Consider the following 18,481-nt stretch of genomic DNA (forward strand, 5'->3'; position numbering starts at 1 on the left):
TGGGACCCTCCTCCGGTGGCCGGGGAGCAGCCGGGGATCGAACCGGCGCTGCAGAGGCAGCGGGCAGCTTCGCAGCCCAGCGCTCATCCGCGGCGCCACTGGGGAGGCCCCGGTCCCCCTTTTACAGATCAGGCATCCGACTTAGGGAGACCGTGACTTATCCACGGTTGCTCCGCTGTGCGCGAAGTGGACGCCATTTTGTCCTCTAAACCGCCAAAAAGAAAAGATAAAACCGGGAATGCGGCGCGAACACCACAAGCAGGTGCCTTCCCGGCCGCCCCGGGCAGTCCCCCGGCGCGCACAGGTCGCCTCCCAGCGGTCGCCACTCCCCGCGCGGCGCTTCCGGCCTCCGGTGTCGTCATCAGCCGGCGCGGCTAGTGTGCGCGTTCGGGGTCAGCCGGCGGGTGAGGAGGCGGGCCTTCCGGCCCCGGCCCGAGCCATTTCCGGCCGGGGCCGGAAGACCGTCCCGGATGGCTTCGGGGGCGGCCTGTGCGCGCTGAGCTCCGGGCGGCCGGCCTCCGCGCGCCCGCTGGTCGCCTCATGCTGCGGGCCGTGGCCGCCGGCCCCCGCTCGGATCGGCGGCGCTGAGACGCCGGGGCAGCGCGGCCATGTCGTCGGGCCTCCGCGCCGCCGACTTCCCCCGCTGGAAGCGCCACATCTCGGAGGAGCTGCGGCGGCGGGACCGGCTGCAGAGACAGGCGTTCGAGGAGATCATCCTGCAGTGTGAGCGCGCGGCCGGGGGAAGCCGAGGGGCCGCGGGAAGCCGAGCCGGGCGCCGGCGCCGCCCGCGCCTCCCGACACCTTGACCTCTCTCCCCGCGCCCTCGGGTGTGGCTGCGGGCGGTGCGGGGCTGCCCTCTGGCTCGTGGCGCGGCCCGGGCGAGTGCGTGTCGGCGAACTCCGGCTGCTCACCGGGGCTCGTGCGCTCACCTGGGCCTGGGCCGGAGCATCCCGTTTCCGCCGTCGTGTCCGTGAAACGGGCGCTGCCTCAGCGCTCACTCCCGTCGCTAACTCGGCCTTACGGGCCATGAGTGTCTGGCCCCGATTCCGCAGGCCGCTTGCCTCGTCTCTGCCTTGGTGGTCCTCGTTACACATTTTGAGTCTTAACATACTTTTTAATTCGTGTGTGGCATCTGAAGTCTTTACTGTTACTGAAATTTTAACTTTGAAGGAGGTCTCCCCTCTCCCCCCCTTATGTACTGCAATGTCAGTATTAAAAATGTACCTTTGAGTGCATCCTAATAATAAGCGTTTCCCCCCCCCCACCCGCCCCCCTCCAGGTTGACCGTAACTGGTGACGTATTTGGGGAGTTAGGGGTCCCTAGAGTCCCTCTACCCCTGAAGTAAGCCCGACAGAATCCTCTGGTTAAGTTGATAAGATTCAAAGTAATAATTGCCCTTTACTGAATTCTGATCGCGCTGAATCAGTGGTGCCCAAAATTGCCTTGATATTAGAGTCATCTTGGGGGTGGGGGGGTAGTCTTTTAAAAATTACAAATGCCAGGCCACACTCTAGCGTGACTAAATCACAACATACAGGAGTTGGACACAACTATTGCTATTTTTCTGATGTCCCCCAAATCTTAACGAACAGTCAGGTTTGAATTTGTGGTAAATGTTTGGCATATGTTACTTCACTTTATGTTCTAGAAAGGCCTGTAAAGCTGATCCTATTGTTGGCCTTTTTACATATGAAGAGACTGAGGTTTGGAGAGATTCAGTAACCTCTCTGGGGTTGCACAGCCTATAAATGGCAGAGCCTGAATTTGAAGACAGGCTGGATGGCTCCTAATTTCTGCATTGCTTTTCTCACTGGGCCCCCAAGAAAGTAGCCTTTTGTTTTTTCTTTCACTGAGCTCATCCTTTGAACATAGATGGGCAAAAAACAGGAGGAGGTGCCTCTTGTGCTAATTTCTTCTAAGAAAGCTCTGGCAGACCTGAGCTGTTTCAGAAAGTCAGAAGCCCAGGAAACCCTTGACTCAATGTGATTCCCTCATAGATTACCTAAATTCAGGGTCCCGGGTGTCTGTTGAAAACTTACTCTTTAAAAGCCACTTCACTCTGAAAGTCAAGGTGTGTTGTCTGGCCCCAGCCCTTACCCACCTTTTCACTTAGCTTTCTGTGCCTGCTTTGCTGCATCTGTAAAGTGGGGTGAAGCCTGCCCAGCCTGCTTCACCCAAGCAATGCTGTGCATATAATTGCTTTGAAAGCCACCTGTGTAATATCTATAAACAGATGGTGCTGTAATTGTGCATGAGTGTTTTTCTGCACTTTGAAAATGGACATCTTCATGGGGCTATGGATGAAAAATCAGAAGGAGAATGGCTCCTCCTAGAGGAGAAGGCTGGCTAGGATGTTACACAGCTGAGGGCAGGAGGCATCTGTGACATTTGGGGAGGTCGTGTCTGATTTGACAGTGGGACATTCCCACTTCTCATTCCAGCCAGTCATGCTCTGACCCTCCACCAACCCAGATTTTCCTGTTTAGTCCCTCCCTCTGAGCCTGATGAGAAAGGAGGAAAGAGGCTTTGGATGTGGGGGCAGCGTTCCCCCATCTCCATCCTTCTCTTACCTGAGAGGACTTTAAGGAAGGTTTCCCTCTTGAATGCCTTCTGTTCAGCCCAGGCACTAATTCCCTGGGGGCCCCCAGCCCTGCTGTAACAATTTGAAGGTTTTAGGAGCCCTTTGATAGTATGGAGTGAGGAGAGTGACAACGGGGTAGGAACCACTTCCCTTTTCTGCTGAGCAAACTTACTGAATTAATATGGTTGAAGGGCGTGTTTCTGGTTCTAACCTGGACCTCCATTTTTATATATTAAGGAAAAATAGGACTGGATATTCTCAGAGGACAGATAAGCTATTCTGATGGGAATAGTCAGAATAAACCCAGTCAGAATCCTGTCCTACAGCAGTTCTCATCTCAGATTTCTAGGATTTGGACAAACCCTACCAAATGTAGTTATTCTGCAGCTTGCGACAGTCGAGTTCTTGTTCTGCTTAGTGCCCCCACCCTGCTTGCTGACTGCTCTGTGCCTGTTGTTCCTAAGTGTCCTCTCAGCCCCAGCTTGAATTCTGCACTTGATCCCTGTCACATTTATTATAATCAGAAGGTGCAGTTTCTCTGCTGCTGTGTTCTCTGACACAGCAGGTCTCGTCTTCCCAGGTGCCTGAGCAAGAAACCTCAAGATAATCTTTGAATTCTTGCTAATAAGTAAATCTGATGTCATGGTCTACTTTTAAGTTCTCTTCTTTCACCATTGCCAGTAAGAAAAGGTCTAAATTTCATGGGTCGGGTCCCACTTTTATTTCTAGCCACTTAGCGCACCGCTCTGCCCATCCTTCTGCCGAACTGCCTGCCATCTCCACCTGTGAAACTGACCCGAGAGTAAAGGGTTGCCGGCTCTTCCTTTTTATGCTTGACCTCATGACACTGGGCTCCTTGAGGCCCTGCCCTCTCGTTTGTATTTATACTCCTAGTGCCCTGATGTCAAAATTAAATTTTCCAAATTTAATAAGGTACAATTCTCATGAGTTACTTAGCGATGGGTAGCAGTTCACTTTTCTTGTGTTTTGGTATATTTTCTTTCTTTTTTTAAACTCCTAGCAAAGAATAGGTAACTATGGGAGTAGAAAGCAGTGTAGACTGCCTTTCATGGGGGGAGGAGGGGTTCAGGGGTGTTCCCCTGGTTCCTTTGGCTGGGCTGCCCATGCTTAGGCCAAGAAGCATCTGAGGAGCGTGGCTTCTGGATTTTGGGTGATTGCTATGGTTCGTGCCTCGTAAAAGGCAAAGTCATCTTTCGTCCCAGTCTTTCTCTCAGATGTTAAGTAGTGATAAAGTGTTTGCAGGTCATAATAAGTAACTTCATTTCTTTGGGTTTTTTGGGGACAGATAACAGGTTGCTGGAAAAGTCAGACCTCCATTCTGTGTTGGCCCATAAGCTGCAAGCTGAAAAGCATGACCTGCCCAACAGGCACGAAATCAGGTATTTGGAAATCATCCTGTATTATTCGTATCTCCTCCTCAGTTGAAATCTGACTCGCTTCAGTGGTCCTTTCTCTAATTTAAAAGCAGCCCAGGCACTGCTTTGTGCCTGTTTTTGTCAGCACCTTTCAAATGAGAACTTGGGAAGCCAAGCAACTAAGGAGATCATTTTCTGATGGGCTGTCCTGCCTGGAAGGCTTATTTATTAGGCCATAAGCTTGGCGATTTCTTCAGGTCTGTCATCAGGCCAGTTCCTCCCCCAGCCTCCCAGCCTTCATTTTTTCTCAGTAACCAGGCAAGCATTCTTGAGCAGATTTGTATAGATCTGGTTAATAACAGGATTGACTGGGCCATAAATCTAATTTGCTTTATTACACAATACGAATATATAGGGTTCTTTTTAGTTCGTTGTCTTTCAGTATCTTAGAAGATTGTGAAATCAAACTAGCAACAAGCGCTTTAAAAAAAAATACTTTAATAAGGAGGTTAAGTATTGCCTTATTAAATATGCATATATTTTGTATATTGTTTACGATGTGGCTGCTTTTGTTTTCTTGGGCCATCCATGTCAACTGTGTTTTCATTTTTGAATGTAAGGATCCAAAAACATCTGAAGCCAGACTTCATCAGAGCAGCTTAAATGGAATCCCGCTGGCGTCTCATTGCTTTCTTGCCGGTTCGTGCTTGCGTATGAAATTTGATGATCTGTGTGAGAACAGTAGTCGTGGTTGCTCTAAACTCTACATGTGTTTTTGCATATTGGTTAACATTTAGTAGTTGTTCAAAACAAGGTTGATGTCAATGTAAGGTATTTTAAAAAAAAAAGCCAGAAACTCTAGGTGTGGGTGAATTTATTGCCCTGTGGACCTGCATCTGCTGTGTAACTGCCCGCCATCACGTCCCTCACCTGGCAGACCAGGGCAGGGCGGTGGTTCCATCCCTCCCGAATGACTGGACTGGACAGAGCCTCTCTGGCCGCAGCCCTGGCCGCCTCCTGTAGCTGCTACAATAGTGGTTGCGATGTTGCCATGCCGCCTCATTTCTCTCATCTGAATTCAGTCCTTGGAAAGCTTAAAATATTTTGTTTCTTCCTGGTTAGACTGCTGGTGACCGTGATCCTGTAGACTCGTTCCCTGAGAGCGGTGCTAGAGATGGCTGTATGGCGATGCGTCCAGGTGTCGCTGGGAGTCTGGGTGTCCCTTAATGGGAGGGCCTTCCCTGCCGACGCCTGTGTGGGCTTGGGCCTCTCCTGACCACTTGGCTTCTCTTCACGGTGTCCCTGTTTTCCTCAAGCCAGGCACCAGGGCCTATGGTTCCCCCACCCACGTGGTTGGTGCATCTGTCCTCTGCTTGCCACCCCCTCCCTCCAGTCTGCCCTTCCTCCCTTTCCTGCCTTGGCCAGGAGTTGTTCCCACAGAGGTGTGTGGCTGCAGCGCGGACCAGGTGTGGTGACCCAGGTGAATAAATAGGTCACTCAAGGAGCTGGTTCCCGTGGGGGGACCAAGTCAAGGGGTGCTGGTAGGATGAGGTCTTCACAGAAGACGGGCACCTGCTTGGTGCCTGCCCACTTCATCCTAATTAATCTGAATACGCCACATTTTCAAAACTCTTACTGCATCAGTTTTCTGACCCCTCTCAAAGTGGGCCAATCCCCTTGTCACCAAATAGATGAAAGCTAAACTCCTGAGCCTGGAATAGCTGGTCCACGGGTTTGCTAAGTGTGCTTCCTGCATGCAGCCTCTGGAGCTCTGTTAGGAGGCATCAGCAAGGCCCACCCCAGGCCTGTTGTTTCAGAAACTGGGGCAGGGCCCAGTACTCTACTTGAAGAGGCCCATTAGGTGTCCCTGATAACCTCTCACCTTGAGAACCCCTATTTCAGTCCAGGGCTGTTCAAGGTCCTGTGAACTGGCTGCCTCACCCCTACCCTCACCCGAAAGCTATTGTTACAGGGCAGGAAGACGGGCCCCCCCAGACCCCGCAAACCTGCCTGTTCTAAATAGGTTCTCCCATCTGCCGCATCAACACAAAACACAATACAAGACTTTAATGAAAAGGAACTTTAATATAATTAGTAAGCAGTACAGGAAAGGTGACGAATCTAGTTTCTAAATCAAGTACCCAAAGTTATGCGTCTCCTCGTGGGTAAAAATCCACCCAGACGGGGTTGGCCCAGAGCAAGACCCGAAAGCCTGCCACAAATCTAAAGCACCTTTCAGTGGGGACCCACAGAAAAGGATCAGAAATAACCAGAGAAGTCTGAGGGGAAAGAGCAAAATCAAGATAAAAGCTGCCATTCTTTTTTTTTTTTTTTTTTTTTTTTTTTTAAATTTTTTTTTTTTTTTTTTAATAGAGGCATGCTTTATTTATTTGTTTGCTGGTTTGTTTGTTTGTTTTGTTTATACATGCACTGGGTACAGTCAGAAGCGCGGGAGGGTGAGAGAATTCACCAGAGCCAGAGCGGGGAGCAGAGCAGGCAGAAGGACCTAAGTACACTGCTGAGGGGAGCAGCGGGCGGCAGGAGAGGTCTGCACGCCATGTGGGACCCTCCTCTGGTGGCCGGGGAGCAGCCGGGGATCGAACCGGCGCCGCAGAGGCCGCGGGCAGCTTCGCAACCCAGCGCTCAACCTCTGCGCCACCGGGGAGGCCCAAAAAGCTGCCATTCTTAAGCTCCCTACAGGTCTCTCACCCACATCTGTGTCACCCCATCACGACCACAAGGCAAGTGCAGTTTCTTCACATGTCTCTCTGCTCCACGTGCCTCTTCCAGGTCTCCTGGCTCCATCCTGCTCCTCCCTTCTCGGTCTCCTCTGCAGCTTCTTCTCCTATCTTTAGCACCACCCTCCTTTGGGTGGGGCAGGAAACCTGAAACTTTCCCTTTTCCTGGGGACCCCCTGTTAAACTATTAGAAATACACTCATAGCAGGAATCTAGAAAACTTAAATAAGGGACCAGGAAAAAGAATAACTATAAGAAAGAAAATATCAAAATCAACAAACAACTATGAACCAGAGACACTCTATGGGGGGTGGGGGATGGGGAAAAGAGGGATTGGGGTCAAAATAAGGGGGTTGCAATTGTATGGGGAATATAAAAATAAAATTAAAAAAAAAAAAAAAGAAATACAGGTACTGAGTCAGTCTGGGGTGGGGCCCAGGAGTCTGTCCCCTAACCCTCTGGGTGCCTCTTTGCTTGCCTAGTAAACCCCGGAAGGAGTTTGACCTGTACTGAGAGTAAAATTGGAAGTGACAGATCCTCAGCTGTGGGGTGAGTAACACCTCACCTGAGTCTCTTTCCCAGCAGCTCCTTGGAAGGAGGGATTTGTTTTGCATTTTACATCATCCATCATGCTTGGTATTAAAGTAAATGGATTTTGGTAAAAATATGTCCTTCTGCCTAGTTTCGGATGGTCACTTGTGCATTCCACTTCCTCGTGTGTTGGCCTCTGATTCAGGGCTGAGCTTGGGGAAGCATTGTGTCACCGCCAAGGACGAGGAGCAGTATGTGCTTAGCATGTGTAATGAAACACTGTTAGAGGCGGAGGGTGAAATTTGGGGGTGTGTCCCACTGCCCTTTCCTGTCTCTTCATTATGGGTCACGTAGAGGAAGCCGTTCCCTCTCCCTCAGAAGCTGGCGTCCTGCTTCTCCAGCTCGCTTCCTGTCTCCATCTCTGCTTTCCCTGCTCCTTGTGATCCGGTCATCCCTCTCTGGCCCTCTGTAGAGACCACTCTCCTGCTCTGTGAACCCACAGCTGCTGTCCTATACATGTGAGTCTGAACTGACTCCGTGCTCTAGGCACGTCTGTTCGCCGTCAGCCCCCGCCTGGACCCCTGCTTGAAGCTCAGTCTCTAACAGCCAGTTGAGACTCAACACGCTCCATGGGATGTCGCTCTGAAAGCTTCAGCCCCCGCCCCCAGCCTGTTCCTCCTGGTGTTCTCGCCCTGCTAGTCCATCAGCCGGTGACACTGACATCTTAGCAGTTGTTCAGGCCTTCGCGTGGCCTTGTCTCTTGGCCCCAGTGCGCCTTCCACTCAGACAAGTGCTGTGGGCACTCCAGATGTGTCAGGACCCAGCTGCATCGCGCTGCACTGCTGCCTTGATGGGGCTGTGCTGAGCCCAGACTCCGACACAGCCCACTAACTGTGGTCTCCCTGAGTCTGCCCTTACTTCCCAAGTCATTTTGTGACTCCAGACCTCCCAATAGCTTCTAATCATACCTTGTAAAAGCCACTGTCCTCAGAGGGCGCTGCAGGGCTCTGCACACTCCCCTCTCCCTCCCTACCCCCCGGCTCAGTGCCCCTCACCCCAAATCTTGTTTCCCTGCTGCTCCAGTCTTATTCTGCTCCCCAGCACCTGCAGGGGGGTGTGTGCCCCAGCTCACCTGCATGGTCCCCGCCCTCTCCGGTCTCAGGCACGTGTCAGCTCTCAGAGAAGCCTTTTGGGTGATCCTCCACGGGACAAGACCCCTTTCCCTCTGTCCCTTTCTCTCCATGACTTGGCCCTGGCTTCGTAGATTGGCTTTTTCCGGTCCGTCTGCCCTGAACTGGTTGTCAGCCGCATGAGCTCAGGGCTTGGTGCCCACCACCTCCTCCCTAAGCAGGCGCAGAGAGTTGGCACTCCCATCTTGTTGTGAGCGGACTCGGTGTCTCCTCCGGCTTCACCTTTATTCCCAGCAGACTTGCAGTTTGGGTTACGGACGTAATTCATGGGGTGTCTCACGTCTCCCTTTTGCCTTGGGCTCGTCATGGTGGTTATCACGCCATTGGCTGGGGGAACTGACCTGCACTGTTGTGCAGGTTTGAAATTCTGGATCTATCGTTCCACTGCCTGGCTGACTAGGTTTGGGGTCTGATTTTTTTCCCTCCCTCTTTTTTGCATGTGTCCTACATCTGCCTGGTTTGGGAATTTAGTCCTGGGCATGATGGGGCATGGAATGACAGTCAGCTACAAGAAATGGCCCAGCTGAGGATTCGACATCAAGAAGAACTGACTGAATTACATAAGAAACGTGGAGAGGTAAAACTCGACACTTGCCCGCTGTCCTGTGCTCCTGGCAGGTTGCCTGGTGGGGGTGGCAGGCAGGCGGCAGCCTCTTCCATTAGCATTTGCAGCCCCCTTGCAAGGAGGGCGAGCCTTTGAGACAGTTGCCTATTGTTCTGCTCCAAGATGACAAGGCACAACAGGCCTGGCTGTCCGGAGAGAAGCTTGCTGCTCAGCGCCGGGGGTCTCCTGATCCTTCATAGAGCACTGAGAGCGAGCCGGCAGTTCCAGAACAATGCATCAGAATGGCCTGGGCCTGGGCTTGTTTGCCCTAGGTGGTCATCCATGCCAAGCTGTGATGAAGGCAGTTTACCTTTAACTCCGCTGAGTGGGTCACTTCAGCTGAAGAGTCTGAAGCTGTGGCCCGGATGAAGGGCAGCCAGGTGGCCTCAGCAACAACTTGGAGGACACCTAGAATACTTTTCATCCCCCAAGTCTGCCTTCAACAGGGAAAACACCCCTCTCCATGAGTACCCCAGGGTTCCCTCGCTCCTCTCTACTGCCCAGCCTTCTGCTTGGCATCCTGGCCCCACCCACAGTCACCTTTTCTTTCTTAAAAATCAAATAAACCCACCACTTTCTGGTTTCCAGGTGAAGTCCTGAAACCCTTTCTTTATGAATGTATTCTTCTTTACACGCAGTTAGCCCAGCTGGTGATTGACCTGAACAACCAGATGCAGCAGAAGGACAGGGAAATGCAGATGAACGAAGCAAAGTGAGTGGAGATGCTTCCTTGGGCCTGGGCGGGGATCACACTCCCTGTGTCATGGGGCTCTTGTCAGTAGGACCGGTGGTGACCCCACTGGACTCAGCCAGAGTCTCTGTGTGCATGCGAGCCTGGGTCCTGCCCACCTGCTCTCAGGATGGAAAAGGCCAGAACAGTACCCTGGGTCTTCCAGGTCCCCGAGGAAGTTACCTTGGCCCTTGCAAGTATCCAAGACCCCGGCACATGGGGACAGGGTCTGTCTATGGTGGAGATGGGGCCACGGTATCGCCAGCCATGGCCTTGGGCACCAGGGGCCAGGGTTGCTCTTGATTGGGAGGAAGCCTGGCAGGAGAGAGGACCTCTGAGCTGGAGGAATGCCTGGTTTCCCCTGTTCCTCCCCCTTTAATCTGCAGAGACGACTCTGGAGGCTTAGCAGGGGGAGGGCTTGCTCAGTGAGGGAGGAGCTGTTGGGATACCCAGGATTTCCATCCTTTCACACTACCATTACCATTCTGTGCAAGCATCAAAAGATCCCTCTTCAAGCCCTGCCATTCTGAAAGGTGCGGCGAGTAGCCCCTCACCTGGGTGAGTCGCACCCTGGGTGTTCCTAGTGGAACGGTCACCTGGCTAAATGAGATGGAATGAATGTGGGTGGCCGCGTGGTACGTGGGCACTGGCTGAGGTTCTGTTGCTGCCCAGGCTTGAGGGTGGGGCCAGGCCCCCTGGCCATGCTCCCAGGGTGCCATGCCTCCCATCTGTGCTTCCAGGATCGCAGAGTGCCTGCAGACCATCTCCGACCTGGAGTCGGAGTGCCTGGAGCTGCGCAGTAAGCTCCAGGACCTCGAGAGAGCCAACCAGACCCTGAAAGATGAGTATGACGCCCTGCAGATCACCTTCACGGCCCTGGAGGAGAAACTGAGGAAAACTACTGAAGAGAACCAGGAGCTGGTCACGCGCTGGATGGCCGAGAAAGCCCAGGAGGCCAATCGCCTGAATGCAGAGAATGAAAAGGATTCCAGGTGGGTGACCTGTCCCCACTTCCATCAGTGTTTCCTCCTCTGGTAAAGTAGAGCTCGAGGGGAAGGAGCCAACTTGCGCTCAGGGAGGCCACCTGACTGGACAGGACGTAGTGGTCGTGGATGCAGGGAGATTGAGGGCCACCTCCCAGCTGGGCTTTGGCTCATACTGGTTTTACAGTGAAGTCTGTGGTTTAAGGACAACAGCTAATTCTTAAACAATATCAGCTACAGCAGAGTTTGTAAGCCAAAAATTCTAATCTTGCTAGTATTCAAGGCGGTATAATCCAGCCCCACATGGATATGAATGTGACATTTTTGGGGATAAAATTCATTGATGCTTTTTTTTTCCAATTTACTGCAATCCTAGGATTTATCCCAGGAATTAAAGATGGTTTATTAGTAAATCAATTAAATAGACTGGATTAGGTGATAGGAAATGCTTCAGTAGGTCCCCAGAAGGCCATTTGTTCATACACAGTAGTTGCCAATCCTGAAAAAACCCTGAAACTTAGAGCGAAAGATGTTAATAAAAACACTTGTCTGTAACCTTCAGCCATTGTTGTATCTAGCAGGAACCCCATATACACACCAGGAGTCTGAGTCAGGGTGGAGGGAAATGTGGGGTGAAATCTCCCCCGAGAGTAACACACACACACGATGTCTGCCGTAGCCACATGCACTGCTCTCAGACCCAGGAAGAAAAGAAGGAAGGCCCCACGCTCTTCTGACTCCTGCAGGACATCAGTCCAGATGTTCGGGGCCCCCCACCCAGAGAGGATGCTCAGTGCAGAGCTGACGGAAGGGAGGGGGATCCTAAGGTATCCACCCAGAAACCCTCAGAAAATCAGCCAAGAAACTCATGCCAAGAGATGGGTTGAGGTTAGAACATTATTTAAAACCTGCATCCCGTGGCTTAGAATAGGGAAAGATGGCTGCAGTTCACGTGGAGAAATGACTGAATGACCACAGGGACGTCTCAGAATCATGCTGAGCCCCTAGTCCTGCCCAGTCATCTCCCAGGCAGAGTTTGAAGTTCGTATAAAAACTAGAACCATGTGTCAGATTAAAAAAGTTAAGGGACTCCTGGCTGTTTATTTTATCAAGTTCCTAACTCGGAGTATTAGAGGACTTAGTAGAAAAGCAATGGGAAAAAAGAGTGAGCTAGGTAAGGTTTAGGGCTCGGCATCAGGAACACTGAAGGGTCCCCTCGGACGTGTGGTTTCAAAATAAATGTTCTGAGTGCAGCAACAGTAGGGAAGAGGGAAGCCCTCGGCAGGTGGACACAGCGCAGGAAAAGGAAGTGAAACGGTCATTAACTGGGACAGGAAGGGCCGTCGGGTGGAAGGTGAAAGGGGCCCTCAAGTTGCTGACAGAAGGCCAGTTCCCGCCACCTCCTGTGGGCCACTATGGCGACCGGGAGCCGGCGCTGGTTGGCCTTTATCTAAGGAAAGCAGACTTGTTTACAGATAGTGTTTTATGAGAAGACATTATTCATTGCAGTAAGAAAATGAAAAGCATTGTGTCCCTTGTGATATTTTCATATTGTGGGGTTTTATAAAGTCATTTTAAAATTATATTTTGAAAATGCATAAAATTAATTAGCTGAAAGTGGCATATAAAACATCTTCATACAATATAATCCAAATGTCAGAGGAGTTTTAAAAAACTAGAAGGAATTGTGAACTCTGCAATGAGATTATAGTTTTGTTTTTTCTTTATCTTTTTGTGTATTTTCTAAGTTTCTGTTAAGAAAATGAGCTGTCCCTTTTGTGTCTTTTCTGCCCTGCGGAGCTTGGCCTTTGCCATGGCCTTCTGGGGTGGCCTTGGGGCGGGCACGACCACAGGGGGCCTGACAGACCTGATGCTGCTGCCGGCGAGGGCCAGCGGGCTGGCGCACGGTCGCTGAGGAGGAGCCAGGTGTCAAGTGGACGGGGACACCACCAGCTCCCCACTAAGGCGGGACGGGAGACGCTTCGTGTCGCCTGTGTGCCCTGCTGCCTCTGCAGGAAGGCTTTCCTGAGAACGAGCACTTGGGCCTGCCACCCTCTTGCTCAGACAGTTCCTCCTTCTGGTTGTGCCCCCTAACTGCTCATCCCCCATTCGACATCTGTCTGCTATGGCTGGAGCTCTGGGCCCCTGGGTCACGAGTAGCAAGCTTATGAAATTGCAGTTTGGGGGTGCCTGTTAAACAGGGACATTTTGGCTGTGCCGGTGGAGTCTGGGCCCGGGCTCTCTTCTCCCTGTGACCCAAGGTCTGTCCTTCACCCCAGTGCCATCAGTGAAGGAGTGTGACTCTCATACCCCACCCCACCCCTGATTCTGGGACTCCCTCGGATAACCCATAGGTCTGTTCTGGCTTGGAAAGTTTTGTTGAGCTGTATTTTTTTGGTCATTTGGCGTGTAAAACTTAGTGTTTGTCCTCAAGTGTAAAACTAAGTGTAAAATGCACTTTTTTGAGCTGCAGTCTCATCCCTCCCCACTGTGCTGGTGGGTCCCCGGCAGATGTCCTGTTTTGAGGAGTGTCACTCAGATGGAAGCTTTTTAAAAAGTTTCAGCAGAGTTCTTGACCGGTGCTCAGTGCAGAGGTCTGGGAGGGGCCTCAGCACAGAGGAGCACAGTTAGAGGGGGGTTCTCGAAAAGAGTGAGGCCCAGGCCACATGAGGGGGCCCCTGTGTGTGGGGTGTGAGGAGAATCAGGGGAGAGTGTGCACCTGTTGAGCAAATTCAGGTGCTGCCACCTCTGAGGCTGCTGGGACCACCTTAGGAAATTGAAACTGTACACTTGGGTGGTTTGAGAATCTTGCTGAACTTGAGTTTCCTCATCTGTAAAATAGGCAGAATAGTTCTCACCCCAAAGTATTGTTGCAAATCAAATGAGCTGTAAAGTAATTCAGCCGCAGCATGCGTGAACTCTGGGTCTGTATAGTTCACACTCTGGGGGTGCTGGCCTCAGACTGCTGCACAAAAATGAATCTTCACCAGGACTAACCCTGAGTGAACTGAGGCAGCTTTCTGCCCTGAGAGACTCTGGCTCCCGACAGGCAGGCTCTCCCTGCTGGCTCCCTGGTTTCCCTGCTAACATCCCACTCCAGAGGGGGCACTGCTGTCCTTTGCAGTGGCCATCCTGTTTGACACAGGTTTGGGGCTTTGGGTGTTCTAGCCCAGGTAGTTATTTTAAATGCATGAGTATTCAAGTGTGTTGTTAAAACTAGTAGTTTATTCAGGCCAAACCCCCTTGCATCCTGGGCGCAGACACCAACCGTCGGCTTCTTCTTCTCGACAGGCGGCGGCAAGCCCGGCTGCAGAAGGAGCTCGCGGAGGCCGCCAAGGAGCCTCTGCCCGTGGAACAGTAAGTAGAGACGTCTGAGGCAAAACATGATCTTAGCATGTGATTTGGTTTTGAAGGATTCTGTGTTTTTAAGCTATCAAACCATTCTAGAGATTGTGGAAAGAAAATTAAAAGGCGTAAGGGAGAAATTAGTAAACTCATTACTTTACCCAGACTGGTTCCAGCTTACGATCCTCGTCGGCTGTGAGTGTGACTTCTGACTTCCTGCACTTGGAACCGCTGACAGCCTCACTGGTTTCCTGTTGACAGTTGGGTCCATTTTCTACCTCATTGGCGCTGTTGAAACATAAGGCGGGGCTGGGCTGCTCTCTCTTGCTCTGTTCTTGGTTTGTGGTTTTAGGTGGGAGTTTGGCGATACCTTTGAAACATAAGTGTTGACGGACCTCTTGGACCAAGAGGAATTGGATCAGTTTGGAGCTTTTCCTAATCTGGAGTTGGGTTGGAGGGCCTTCCCTGAGATTTAAAGCTTTGATTGGAGAGTGATGTTTGTTTCAGTGACTAAATTCCATCTGCTCTAGTTCAGGGTGCATTTCTGTTGAAACATGCTCTGGAATACAGTCTTAGGGTTGCAAGCCCCTCTTTTTAAAAATGGTGGTTGCTTCCCTGTGAGAAGGGAGTGGATTCCGTTCAGGTGGGGGTCATCTTGTCCAAGCCCAGTGATGGGAACACAAAAGTTCCACAAACTTCACTGTATGTGTTTCTTCTGTACTTTCTGATGTGGGAAATGAATCTCCTCCAACTGCAAAGTAAATAAATGACATGGAAATGAGATGTCCTTCCTTAAAAGGGACAATTTGTAGGTGTCATTTGTCTGCTCACCATTTGCCAGCATAACCAGAGGACAAGGTATAACATGAGATTTTTTTCCACTAAGCAGATCTTTTTTTTCCTCCACACCTGATCCCTTTTCCCATTGCCTACCTTCTCCTTTTTAAGATTTATTTATTTATGCATACAAGAGCTGGGGTACAGGCCAGAGTTGCGGGGGGTGAGAGGATTCACCAGAGACAGAGTGGGGAACAGAACAGGCAGACTGACCGAAGTACACTGCTGAGGGGAGCAGAGGGTGAGACAGGAGAGGTCTGCAGTGCCATGTGGGTGGCTTCCTGGCTGGCCGGGGATTGAACTCATGCTGCAGAAGCTGCGGATTGCTTCACAGTGGTGTGCGTAACCCCTTGCGCCACCAGGGAGGACCCTGGGCTTTTGATTCTATTCCATTGATCTGTGTAACTATTTTTGTGCAGGTGCCATATTATAATACCATCGCTTTCTATAGGTAAGTTTGAGATCAGGTAACATACCTCTTTCTCCTTTTTTTCTCAGAATTGCTTTTGCAGGGGCTTCCCCTGTGGCGCATCTGGTTGAGCACAGTGCTGTGAAGCTGTCTGCAGCCTCTGCAGCGTGGGTTCAATTCCTGACCAGCCAGGGAGCAACCCACATGGCACAGCAGACCTCTCCTGTCTCTCCCGCTGCTCCCCTCAGCAGTGTTTTCAGTTGTCTGCCTGTTCTGCTTCCTGTTGTCTGCCTGTTCTACTTCCCATTCTGTCTCTGGTGACTTCTCTCACCCTCCCGCGCCTCTGGCCTGCACCCCAGCTCTTGGATAAATAAGAAAAAGAAAAAAATTGCTTTTGCAGTTTGAGAACATTTGTGATTCCATATAAGTTTCAATGTTTTCAATTTCTTTGAAAGTTATTGCTGGCATTTTGATGGGGATTGCATTAAATTTGTGCAGTAGTTTGGGCAGGGTAGTCATATTGATTGTATTGGTTCTCCCATCCATGGGCCTAGGATGGCCTTCTGTCACCTTAGGTCACTAAGTCCTTTAATAACATTTTTTAGTTCTCAATGTGTAGGGTTTTTACCTCCGTTGTTAGGTTAATTTTGAGGTTTTCTCTTTTTTTTTGAAGCAATTATAAATACAGTTAGTCCTTTTTTTTTTTTTTTTTTTTTTTTTGGGTCCCTCGCCGGCGGCTGGGGAACGAAGCAGCGCTGCAGAGGCTGCGGGCAGCCTCACAGCCCAGCGCTCAACTGCTGCGCCACCAGGGAAGGCCCAGTCCTTAATTTGTTTGCTGCTTGTTTGTTGTTCATATATAAAAATATTGTGGATTTTTATGTGTTGATTTTGTAACCTGTCACTTTGCTGGCAGATTCGTCTATTATTTCTAATAACTTTTTAATGGCATCCAAATGTATAATATGTCACCTGTGAATGGTGATAGTTTCACTTCTTTTCCGGATTCCCTTAATTTCCTCTTTGTCTGACTGCTCGGGCCAAAACCTTAAGCAGAAGTGGTGACAGTGGGCATCTTTGTCTTGCGCCAGAGCTTGTGGAGAAAGCTTTCACATTTCCATCACTAAGTGTTACGTTGGCTGTTGGTTTGTGATGCATCGCCTTTGTTCTGTTAAAGTAGGTTTCTTTCCTTCCCGCCTTGTTTAGTTTTTGTTATAAATGGGTGTTGAATTTTAAGTGCTTTCGCTGTGTCTGTTGATATTGTCAGAGGATTTTTATCTTTAATTTTGTTGCTAGGATGTATCAGACTGATTTATGAGAGTTAAGCCATCCTAACACCTCTGGGACAAGGTCTGTAACCCTGTGATACGTATTGAATTCAGTTTGCCAGTATTTTCTTGAAAGTTTTTCCACTGACGTTCCTCAGAGGTACTGGCTTGTAATTTCTTGTGCTCTTTGGTTTCAGTATTAGGGTCGTGTTGGCATCAGAAAGTGTCCCGGGGCATTCCTCTTCTGGTGTTTTAAAACAGTTAAGCAAGATAGGCATTCATTCTTGAAAGGTTGGATAAAATTCATTTGTAAAACTGGTCTTTGGGGTGGTTTTTCAGAAGACTGTTACTGTTCCAGTTGCCATCCTCTGATCAGCTTGTCCAGCTCGTCTGTTTCTCCCTGGGCTGGTATTCATAGGCTGTCTGGGTCTAAAAATGTATCTATTTTATCAAGGTCATCGAGTTTATTGGCATATAGTTGTTCATAGAAATCTGATACCACTCTGTGTATTTCTGTGCTGATTTCTCTGCTTTCATTTGTGATTTTGTTTATTAATGTTTCTCTTCCCTTTTTGTAACATGATTTAGACGGTTGAATGTCCTGCCTCAGGTCACCCAGGAAAGGGCTAAGCTTGAGTGCAAACCTGATTAGCAGTGTCTGCGCAGGTTTGTTTGTTAACCCTGGCGCCTCCCCAAGAGTGGAGTTCTGGGTGAAAGGACATTGACTTCTTTGAAGCGTTTTGATGATCCATTATCAATCTGGTATTTTCTCGTGACCCGGGGCCTCTGCCCAGTTCCAAGTACCTTGATGACTGTAAACTTCTGTCTTAAGGCTCTCACACGAATTCCGCTTCCCTATGTCATTCTCGCCCTCTCTGCTGTGCTGTTGTCACCCTTGTTTCAATACAAGGGATCCCCAAACCACAACTGAAGAGAAAAGAAGCCTGGCCCTGTCTCTCTCGTCAGGCCTGCTTTGTTCTCCACATCTTGCCAAGTTTGGGTTCAGTTACACGGAACCCTACATTCAGCAGCCAAGGAAAATAAGTTGACCTGGACTTGGTTTAACTTGCTTGGTAACAAGTTCTGAAGCCTGTATTTACATAATCCGGTGATCAATCATGGGAGAGTCTTGCTTTCCAGTTCCTATGAACCCGAACATTAGGTGACCATCTTGGGGGATTACATTTCATTATTTTACTTCTCCCTGAGGATTGCAACCCGGTAAGAGGTCAGGGAGACCAAAGTGATGACTTGCCTTCCCCCAACCAGGAAAACAGGAGGAAGGGAAATTCCAGAGGTGCTTTGTATCCGGTGGGATAAACAGCAGCAAAGGGGTGTGCGCCTACGACTTAATTATTTCATGTGAAATGTGGTCAACTCCTACATGTCAGAAGTACCAGCTGTTTAAATAGAAGCACGAAATACCCAGAGTCAAGAGAGTTGCGTGTAGATTTTGCTCTCCTGGTTTTTATTAGTGACGCAGTATTTAAACCTGAGTTGTTAAGGCGTTGATTCCCTTGCGTTTCAGCAGCCCCTTGCCGGCCAGCTCTCCTCTCTGTGCTGTCATTTCCCTGTGCGCCCAGCTCCCCACCATTCCCCCACCGCCCACCTTCCAGCAGGATCTGCTGATTGATCATGCGCGGTGACCCTGAGCTGCGTGCCAGACGGCTGGTGCTGGATGTGGCTGGAGACTTCAGCCATTACTTCATTGCTCTCTGCTTGGAAGCTGCATTTCCACCGGAAAGGAGCAAATGTCATCAAAATCACTTTTTTGAATACACTTTTTATTGAAGTAAAACTCGTGTATAACATGACAGGCTTCGGGTGTACAGTGATACACGGATGTGCTTGCTTGTGTTCACCCCCGAGAGCCTGCTGTCGGCCTTCTGAA

The 18,481-nt window shown here is 50.1% G+C and overlaps 1 protein-coding gene across 4 annotated transcripts in view; it reads left to right on the plus strand.

Moving 5' to 3' along the window:
- The first annotated feature begins 458 nt into the window (after positions 1 to 458).
- ATG16L1 (autophagy related 16 like 1) overlaps positions 459 to 18,481 on the plus strand; it is a 35,793-nt gene continuing 17,770 nt past the window's right edge. For 2 of the 4 annotated variants that reach the window (XM_037524244.1, XM_037524247.2), the window contains exons 1-6: positions 459 to 723; positions 3,889 to 3,982; positions 8,889 to 8,994; positions 9,660 to 9,733; positions 10,492 to 10,743; positions 14,026 to 14,091. In XM_037524244.1, the coding sequence (XP_037380141.1) occupies positions 609 to 723; positions 3,889 to 3,982; positions 8,889 to 8,994; positions 9,660 to 9,733; positions 10,492 to 10,743; positions 14,026 to 14,091 (707 nt within the window). In that variant the 5' untranslated portion in view covers positions 459 to 608. The remainder of the gene's footprint in view (positions 724 to 3,888; positions 3,983 to 8,888; positions 8,995 to 9,659; positions 9,734 to 10,491; positions 10,744 to 14,025; positions 14,092 to 18,481) is intronic. The other 2 variants (XM_037524245.2, XM_037524246.2) reach the window with 1 other exon arrangement.

The sequence above is a fragment of the Talpa occidentalis genome, unplaced genomic scaffold (assembly GCF_014898055.3).
Source record: "Talpa occidentalis isolate TD23 unplaced genomic scaffold, MPIMG_talOcc4v2.1 talOcc4.3, whole genome shotgun sequence".
NCBI classification, from domain to species: Eukaryota; Metazoa; Chordata; class Mammalia; order Eulipotyphla; family Talpidae; genus Talpa; species Talpa occidentalis.